The 9,344-nt window shown below is 33.7% G+C and overlaps 2 protein-coding genes across 2 annotated transcripts; one reads left to right on the top strand and one right to left on the bottom strand.

Moving 5' to 3' along the window:
* The first annotated feature begins 1,502 nt into the window (after window positions 1-1,502).
* LOC102580557 (dnaJ homolog subfamily B member 7-like) lies at window positions 1,503-3,257 on the top strand. Its single transcript, XM_006359811.2, has 5 exons — window positions 1,503-1,734; window positions 2,324-2,414; window positions 2,691-2,770; window positions 2,884-2,940; window positions 3,040-3,257. The coding sequence occupies exons 1-5, from the start codon at window positions 1,624-1,626 to the stop codon at window positions 3,178-3,180; spliced, it is 480 nt and encodes a 159-aa protein (XP_006359873.2). The 5' UTR covers window positions 1,503-1,623; the 3' UTR covers window positions 3,181-3,257.
* A 1,247-nt stretch (window positions 3,258-4,504) lies between these two features.
* Window positions 4,505-8,515, bottom strand: LOC102580232 (probable polygalacturonase-like). The gene is given in 8 exon segments (NM_001287871.1): window positions 4,505-5,596; window positions 6,101-6,171; window positions 6,274-6,448; window positions 6,539-6,659; window positions 7,055-7,088; window positions 7,090-7,099; window positions 7,102-7,372; window positions 8,350-8,515. Coding segments are annotated over 8 exon segments (1,440 nt in total). The 5' UTR covers window positions 8,446-8,515; the 3' UTR covers window positions 4,505-4,934.
* Between the last annotated feature and the right edge of the window lie 829 nt (window positions 8,516-9,344).

Genomic DNA, 9,344 nt, shown 5'->3' with positions numbered 1-9,344 from the left:
TTTCTTAGTTTTATTGATGTCCTGGCTGTTACAGATTATGATCACATAGTGGGAAACAATGTTGTCCCAGGTATGTTCAATGATGAAAACAATGAAGGCAAAAGGGTATTCTGAATATAGATGATTAAGAGTTGAGGTCCTTAGACAAGAAAAGGAAGTAAGGGAATCATCCCAATTTTCTAAATGGAAAGAAAAACCCAAAGGTAAGGTATAGGGGTCGATGAAGTGGGTTGAAAATTATTCAAAAGTAAGCAGTTGGAGTGTGTAGGTGGATTTTTCATGAGTCAAACAAAAATATTAGGTGATTTTTTTTCCATTCATGCAATTTTTATGGACAAAGTTATTCAATATTTGTGCTGGTGAAAGAGAGCAACAACAACATACACAAGTGTAATTTCACAAGTGAGGTGCGGTGATGGTGTTGTGTACGAAGCCTTAACCCCTACCTTGTGAAGGTACTAAGGTTGTATTCGATAGATCCTCGAATCAAGTAAAGCATATAAAAATCCAATATGCCAAACCAATACAATAGCGAAAAAACCATGCTGAAAACAATGAAAAGAAGAGAACATAGTTGAGATGCTAGAAAAGAGAACGATAACTAAAGCAAATAAAACATAAGGTAATACTAAAATCAAAGAATAAGACAGTAAGAAAGTAATATAACATTACAAAAAATGGTACTAGACAACACTCAACCTACTAACCTTCTATCATAATCCTCGATCTCCATATTTTTCTACCTAAGGTCATGTCCTTGATAAATTACATGTAAATCATGTCAAGTCTATTCATCTTTTTTTCAAGACTTTTACGGTCTACCTCTACCTCTCCTTATATAGTCAATCTCTCACTAATCACTATTTTCCACTAAAGTACTTGCTTTTTTTTCTAATTCTATATCGTTGTTCTAATATTTATATAAAATCATATATAAATTCTCTTATAAATAATTCTAGCCTTTTCTTAATTTTAACTAGCTATCAAACCACCCGTAACCATCAACAAGTAAAATTATAGAGATGCAAGAAATTTCTAGAAGGAAGACAGTGACCACATAGTACCTCCCTCATAGGAACACCACATACACATTTTACTCAACTTGCACAATTTGTGGGTATAACAACACTTCTAGAAATCAATATAGTTTCTAAAAGTAATACTCCCTTCGTTTCAAAAAGAATGATCTCCTTTCTTTTTTAGTCAATTTCAAAAAGAATGATCTCTTTCTTTTTTTGGTAACATTTTAATTTCAGCTTTTCACGTGGCATGTTTAAGGCCACAAGATGAAAGGACAATTTTGTACATTTGACATAACTTAAATTTAGGACCACAAGATTCAAAAGTCTTCTTTATTTTCTTAAACTCTGTGTCAAGTCAAACTAGACCATTATTTTTGAAACGGATGGAGTAATAAAGATCTAGAAACTTCTTATGAATAAATCTCCCTTCTAGAATCATGTGATATCTGTGATTATTATTAAATTCATTTCTTGGACCTACGAAAACCTTAACAAATTAACAACCTTTTTCCTTGTACGCTAAAACCAAGTGAGCAATATATTAGTATTATATTCACCAAATAAAATAAAATCTCTCCCTTTAATTTGTTTGTTCAAGAAAATGGAATTTGTGTCCAACAATAATGGAGGATCCTGCTACTATGATGTTCTTGGAATCTGTAAACAAGCCTCACATTCTGAAATTCGTTGTGCTTACAAAAAGCTTGCCCTGGTAGTTTTTAACTCTTCCATTTAATTGTTGTTTTTTTTTAGTCTATTTTAAAATATATTTTTTTATATTTAAAGTGTACAATTTTCTACAACGATATAAGTTTTATATATATATATATATAGCTCCCTTTGGCCATAGATTTTTAGAGTAGATTTAAAAATAATAATTGTAAATATTGTTTGTTCATGAAATTAAATCAGATATTCAAGTTCCAGAAACTGGCCTGAGCCAATTTTCGAGTAAATTTTACTTTCACTCATAAAATTTTTTTAAAAAAAAAATAATCCAAAATGTACTTGAAGAATTATTTTTTAACACAATTTTAAAACTCCTTTCTTTTTCAAATTTCAACAAATTTATGATCAAACACAAACTTATTATATATAAAGGGTTCAGGGTAAAAACTATTGAGTTTTCATGAGCTGATATAAGAACGTCTAGATTTGACCATGTTTCTTTCTACATTTGATAACTCTTTAATATTTTACCTGACTTGTTTACGATCACGAGATTTTGTTTCATTTTTTGTGTTGTGCTCTATTTTACTTATATCTTTTGATTTATGATTTATTTTATGTGTTGATTGAAGAAATGGCACCCAGATAGATGGATGAAGAAGGATCCTTGCATTAGGGGAGAAGCTAAACATAGATTTCAACAAGTTCAAGAAGCTTATTCTGGTATGTGAATTTACCTTCTTAACCTCCTCCCCACCAAATTAATGCACTTTACATGTCACATGTCACATGTCACATAGCATGTGCTTATTGTTCGTTTTGACCTAACAGACCTTACGTATCTATTTTTTGGACACATAAGCTTAAAAGCATATTAATAAGCAAGGGGTTTAATGAATTACCTACCGATTGAATCTATCAAATTAAAATTCTAATTCCGCTTCAATTTTATATAACCATATATGTTTTCATTGACCATATATATCTATCAATTTGCAGTTCTCTCAGACCAGAGGAAAAGATCACTATATGACACTAGGTTGCTTCACCTCATGGGAGATGATTCTGATGATGATAAAGTCAGTTTCTATCTTCTTCTGACTTCATCATAATTTCTCCGTTCATTTTTACTTGTCAGTTATATTTATAAAAAAAAGTATTCATTTCTACTTGCTCACTTTTAACATAACAGGAATTCTGTGAGTTTATGCAAGAAATGAAAACAATGATGGAAGCTGAGAAATCTAAGGTAATTTGCCTTCAGTACCTTTTTCATTTTTTTTTTTGGTTTCATGTATTTTTTAGTATTTGTAATAAGTTGGTGATTGAAATTTGTAAATTGTAACAGGGAGAAAACACATTGGAGGAGCTTCAAAAGCTGTTTTCAGACATGACAAGTGAATTTGATAAATTTTCAGATTTTAGTTTCTGCTTTGATGAATCCCTTAATGGCAACATGCCCAAAAAAAGACGTGTATATCAACCTTGATTATGTACATTTATTTTCTTATTGATTCTAAAGTTGCTAAAATTCCCGTATCGTATGAAGTTATGATATTTTGTTGATGTTAAGAGTAGCTCGTTGCACATAGCATCTCACATTAGCAGGGTTCAAGGAAAGGCCACACCTAAAGGAATAGGCATGATGTAGACAGTCTAACCTAATGCAAGCATTAGTGATTGATTCCACAACTCGAACATGTGACCTATTGGTCATATAGAAACAATTTATTGTTGCCAATAATGCATTGTATAGTTTGAGAATAGTGCTCAAGGAAAGGCCGTTGCACAGAGCATTTCACATTAGCAGGGTTCAAGGAAAGCTCATACCTGAAGGAGTATGATGTAGACAATCTAACCTAATGCAAGCATTAGTGACTGTTTCCACGGCTCGAACATGTGACCAATAGGTCATACAGAGACAAATTAGTGTTGCCAATAATTCATTGTATAGTTTGAGAATAGTGCTCAAGGAAAGGCCATTGCATAGAGCATTTCACATTAGCAGGGTTCAAGGAAAGACCACACCTAAAGGAATATGATGTAGACAGTCTAACCTAATACAAGCATTAGTGATTGTTTCCACAACACGAACATGTGACCTTTGGTCATATAGAGACAATTTATTGTTGCCAATAATGCATTGTATAGTTTGAGAATAGTGCTCAAGGAAAGGCCATTGCACAGAGCATTTCACATTAGCAAGGTTCAAGGAAAGGTCACACCTGAAGGAGTATGATGTAGACAGTTTAACTAACTTAATGCAAGCATTAGTGACTGTTTCCACGGTTCGAGCATGTGACCAATAGGTCATATAGAGACAATTTAGTGTTGTCAATAATTCATTGTATAGTTAGAGAATCGTTCTCAAGGAAAGGGCATTGCATAGAGCAGCTCGTTGCATAGAGCATTTCACATTAGCAGGGTTCAAGGAAAGGCCACACTTGTAGGAGTATGATGTAGATAGTCTAACCTAATGCAAACATTAATGATTGTTTCCACGGCCTCTCAAACCTGTGACCTATAGGTCATATAGAGACAATTACTGTTGCCAATAATTCATTGTATAGTTTGAGAATAGTGCTCAAATCATGTTTCCTCTCAAGTTAGCTGCAGTATTTCAACATTCTTCTGGATTACCTTTGGAGCAACAATCAGCAATGGCTACAAGCCTACAAGCTTACTGGATACAAACAGGACCTTAACTTAAATCAAAGGAATGAATGAAATAAACTTAAATTGTTCTGCATTACAAACTGTTTCCTCATGATCTTCAAATGTTTCTCTAACCAAAGAAGGAAGAATAGGCTTTGTATGTTTAAATGAAATGGCTAGAACTTTTATTGCAACAATGACAATCAACAATAACACCCCTTCAACCATATAAGCATTAACCAATCTTACTGCAGTCTCCATAAACCCAATTTACAAATGTAAGACAATTTCGTAAAAAGAAAAAATCAAATGAAGAATGACACGAGAAGGAACAACGTATCTGAATTTACTGAACTACCAAAACTTTTCTTACACATGAATAAAAGAAACTGATGCTGTACACAGGAACGATATGCTGCTGCGTTGAAGAGAATGCTCACCAGAGTTTTTTGACGTTGACTTGGTAAACCATGAGACCGAAGATTCTGACTTGCATCTTATTGGAAGATTGTACACCAGAACCAGAACACGATATGTGCCTCGTTGTTCAGGTTCAATGAATGAATAGTAGTTCCAATCAGGGTAGGATTATAAAACTGCAACTTCAGTGTATGGGTTTGGAAGAGCAAAGCAACTGGAAAATGATCCTTGAAGCTCGGGACATGGTTCAGGAGACACATTTTTAGAAGAGCCTGATATATTAGAGCATAACCATGGTGTAGAAGGGTCAGATGAAATGGAGATAGAGATATTTGATAGACATATAGAAGTGAAGGGAGATTCAGATAGCCCGGTGAAATTGCCTGCTATCGAGATATTTGTACCAATAATGTCCTCAAAGGTGATTCCACTAACTGTAGGTAACGAAGAAGGATCATATTTCTCATCTGGATGCGTATCAGAGTAACCAGTGGCCTTGATTCCCACTTGCAAGTTATCCATAACAACATTTGAAATGAGAATATCTTTGATGAAACCACCTCTTCCTCTTGCTGTCTTCAGCTCAATACCGAAAAGGGAGTCATGTAGGGAACTAAGCTCTACTAGCACATCGGAGATACCACCAGACATCTCACTACCCAAAGCCACGCCAGCACCTGCAGCGGACTGTAACCTCACTCGTCTAATGTGGACATTTGAGGTAGGTTTCCCGTAGGAAATCCCATACTCATCCCAACCACTTTTAAGAACGATAGCATCGTAACCCATGCTAATGTTGCTGTTTTCAATGCAGACATGCTCAGAAGAATCTGAAAAGTGGACATAAGGTTGCATGTCAAGTCTAGAGTTACCAATCCTTCTTTTGTTGAATAAAAAAAGAAAAACAAGGGGAACCAATATACATGTTTTCACAAAACATCAGGCCTAACTATTTCACATCGTCTCAACGACAAATCTATTCTGGGCTCATGTGCCAATCATAAGAATATTTACTCAGGGGAGGAAAAACAGCTAGTACTTCATCTTTGCCCAACTAAAATCCAGAGAAATGTGTCTATGATACTAAAGAAAACTCGTGTGATCAGAACTCAGTTTTTAGCAGTATTTGGAGAGCTAGCATTTAATCTTTATCAACAGCTAAATTTTTAATCCTAAAAATGTTGTTTTCCTTTGCTTGAGGAAGCATGTCAGATAAATCAAAGCTATATATTTGAAGACCTATGAACATTTAACTGGTGAAGGTCTAAGGTTACAGCTTTTAATTAGCTTGGACATTTTAAAACAAATAAGATTAATGATTTCTTTTAACCAACCTGGGACAATCCCATTGGTGAACGGGGAGTCTTGTGGAGTATAAACCGTTAAGTTCTGAATGACCACATTACTGCAAGACATAAAATTTTCTCAAGGATTAGATAAACTCGGATTTTACAACAAGCAAAAGTAGATGAAACATTAAACTCCTTATACAGATAAATCGAGTTACCTGCAATATGCTGGACGGATGTTCCAACCAGGAGCATTCAATAAGGTCAAGTTTGAAATAACAACATTTCTGGAGCTAACAAACTCTACTAGGTGAGGTCGAGTATAATTTAAGGAATGGGAATTGAACTTCTCCCACCAAATAGAGCCCTGGCCATCGATAGTTCCATTGTTACCTGCAGAATTGTTAAGAAATAAGCAGGTTGCATAAAGGTAAAATAAAGAGGAATGTAAAACTATAAACCACTTGATGAAGGATTCCTTGCCTGTTATTACAACATCAGTTAAATTATTTCCAGAGATCAAGCTGCGGTATCTTCCATATTGTGCCTCAATACCTCGGCCATAAGATGGTAAAGCTTCAACTACATCCCAATGATCGAAATCCTGAATAGTGAATGCACAAAATATTAACCGCGACATGCATTAAAATGCTTAGAGATCTAAGTTTATGGATAAAAACTGAAGCACTTATCAAAACCATCATCAACAAAATTTAAGTTATTGCAGTCGTGACAACATATAATGTAGTTAACCTCTATATTGGAGTTACCATGTATATGTCAAGAATTTCATTTTATTTGTGAAATAGTAATCCATAGATCCTAATCCCAAAGTGCCAATGTATCTCATCCTTGAAACCAATGGTTGACAACCCCATTACACGATGCTGAAATTGTTTTAGCATTGTAACTAGGCTAGTCTTTTGTTTAAAAACACAAAAAAAATAAAAAGAGATAAGAAATGCAACATGGACACTAAGACAAAGTTCAGAAGCTAACCTCAGATGCTAGAATAACAGCATCCTTTTCCAGGAACAGTGTAAGGTGGCTAGTAAGATTGATGCTTCTAGTCAGCCACTTTCCAGCAGGAACATAGAGCTGCGCTCCACCCTTGTCAGCAAAGGACTTGAGATAGAAAATAGCATTCTGAAACGCGACGGTATTAATAGTTTTTCCATCACCCACAGCCCCAAAGTCCAATACTGACACACTGTGAGGTCTGGGTTTCAAATGCTTATTGAACTTGCATTCTCCTTCAAATTGAGCTTCACTCTGTACTATACAGTGACTGAACACCAACAGCAAAAGTAGCACTGCCTGGAAACAAAATCAAAGAGAAAAGGTAAATCATCCAGCATTTTACTGAATTTCTAAACTTTCACTATCATGTAAGCTAATAAAATCTATGCCGCGGCCTAATATATTTGCAAGTTCCCTAATCAGCATCACTGAGATACATTGTCTCGGTTCTACCTTAACATATTTTGGCATATTTTCACTGTTTGCAGATCTCACAGAGAAACAGAAAAATGCTGGGAAGAACCACCTACATAAAAGCTGATGTGACAAAGGAACAGGAAACACCAGTAGAAAGAACACAAGTAGATATTCTTTTCCTTTTATAGAAAAAGCTCTCAACTTGATTAGTAACCTATAGATAGAGACTTCATTTGGAGCACAAAACACTGAGAAATTACAGTACCTGATAAGTGTTAATTCAAATGAGAATGAAAAGAGAAAAAGTGTATTTATAACTTAGTCAGCTTTCATAATTTATATCACACTTCATCAAGTCATTGTAAACCATTAGTAGTTTCCCAATCAGATCCCTTCTACCAGGATTGATGTGCTAGAAGACAAAACAAAATTTCACTATAAAAATCAAAACTTTATGATTGCAAAGACCATCCAAACAAATCTTGAATCCACCAAATCCTTATCTTGAAAATACAATGTAGACAAAAACATTAGGCATCCCAGTTAGATAATACAAGAGATCAAGCAAATCTCTACAAAACCCTGTTAGTAAATCCAATTCAGAGCACAAATACTAAGTTCTAAACCCCCCCAACCCCACCCCCAACCCCTAGCAAGGAAAAGAAGTGAAACCAATTGAGCCAAGAATCATTTTTTAACCACAAATATCACAATCTAGCAAATACCCACTAATTTTTCAAGTGAAAATATCAGATTCAAGACATGAAAATCAAGATTTAGTCAAAAAACAAGACACCCTCAGTTTAAAAAAACAAGAACACAAAAATGAAAAAAAATAAATAAACCAACGTACTTACTAGCCTCTTCATGATTGTGTTCTTCTCTGACATAGTGACATTCACAAATCTTGAACCACCCACCCCCTCTTCTCCAAAAAAGCTTAAAACTTTCATAACCAAAATGAGAAGAGGGAGGATGAAGAAGGGAAGGTAGAGAAGAGGAGAAGAGGAGGGTGTTTGTAATTGTATGATAGATGAGAGAGTGGCAATTAAGGAGAAAAAAAATATATAATCCCTCCGTCTCAATTTATTTGTCTAATTTTAACTCGACACTAAAACCCTATTTAAATTGACTTATTTTAGAGATTTTAAAACCAAAATTGCTTTAAATCAACTTTGAAGCATTTGAATAAAAAAAAAATACTTATAAGCACTTGTTTTTAAGTCAAAATAACAAAAAAAAAAAAAAAATCAGAAGGTGGAATTTCTAATTTAAGATTTTTAGCTTACAAGTCATAAGCCAAAAATCAGTCCAAACAAAGTCAAAATTTAAGAAAAAAAATGACGACTTTTAAATACCATGGCCTAACAATCTTTAACCATGTCGAGTTAAAAATATATTACATGGAAAATTAAAAAATAATTAAGACAAATAAATTATGACAGACAAATATTTTAGATATGAAATTCACACTCTCAATAATTTAGATATAAAATATTTAAAAAATAATTTAAATTTATTTTTTACACTTAACTCGCTAAATTAAATTGGAACTACTAATGCATTACTAAGGCTACCAATAGAAAAAAGAAAAAACGGATGGTAAGAGAAAGGGACAGCGAAGAATTAGAAAAAGACAGCTCTTCATCTACACATAATATTATTATTATTATTTATTAACACTAATAAAATAAAACAGAATAAATGTGAACAATTTAATTGGGTTCATTTTTGTATATATCGTCTTATATGCAAATAATGGAAAAGAAAAAACGTACAGAATAATTAATATTTAATTAACGTAATTATTAGTCATTAATCACTCTGTAATTTTATTTTATTTTTCTAACGG

The sequence above is a fragment of the Solanum tuberosum genome, unplaced genomic scaffold (assembly GCF_000226075.1).
Source record: "Solanum tuberosum cultivar DM 1-3 516 R44 unplaced genomic scaffold, SolTub_3.0 scf00309, whole genome shotgun sequence".
Taxonomy (NCBI): domain Eukaryota; kingdom Viridiplantae; phylum Streptophyta; class Magnoliopsida; order Solanales; family Solanaceae; genus Solanum; species Solanum tuberosum.
This window is presented reverse-complemented; position numbering and strand designations above follow the sequence as displayed.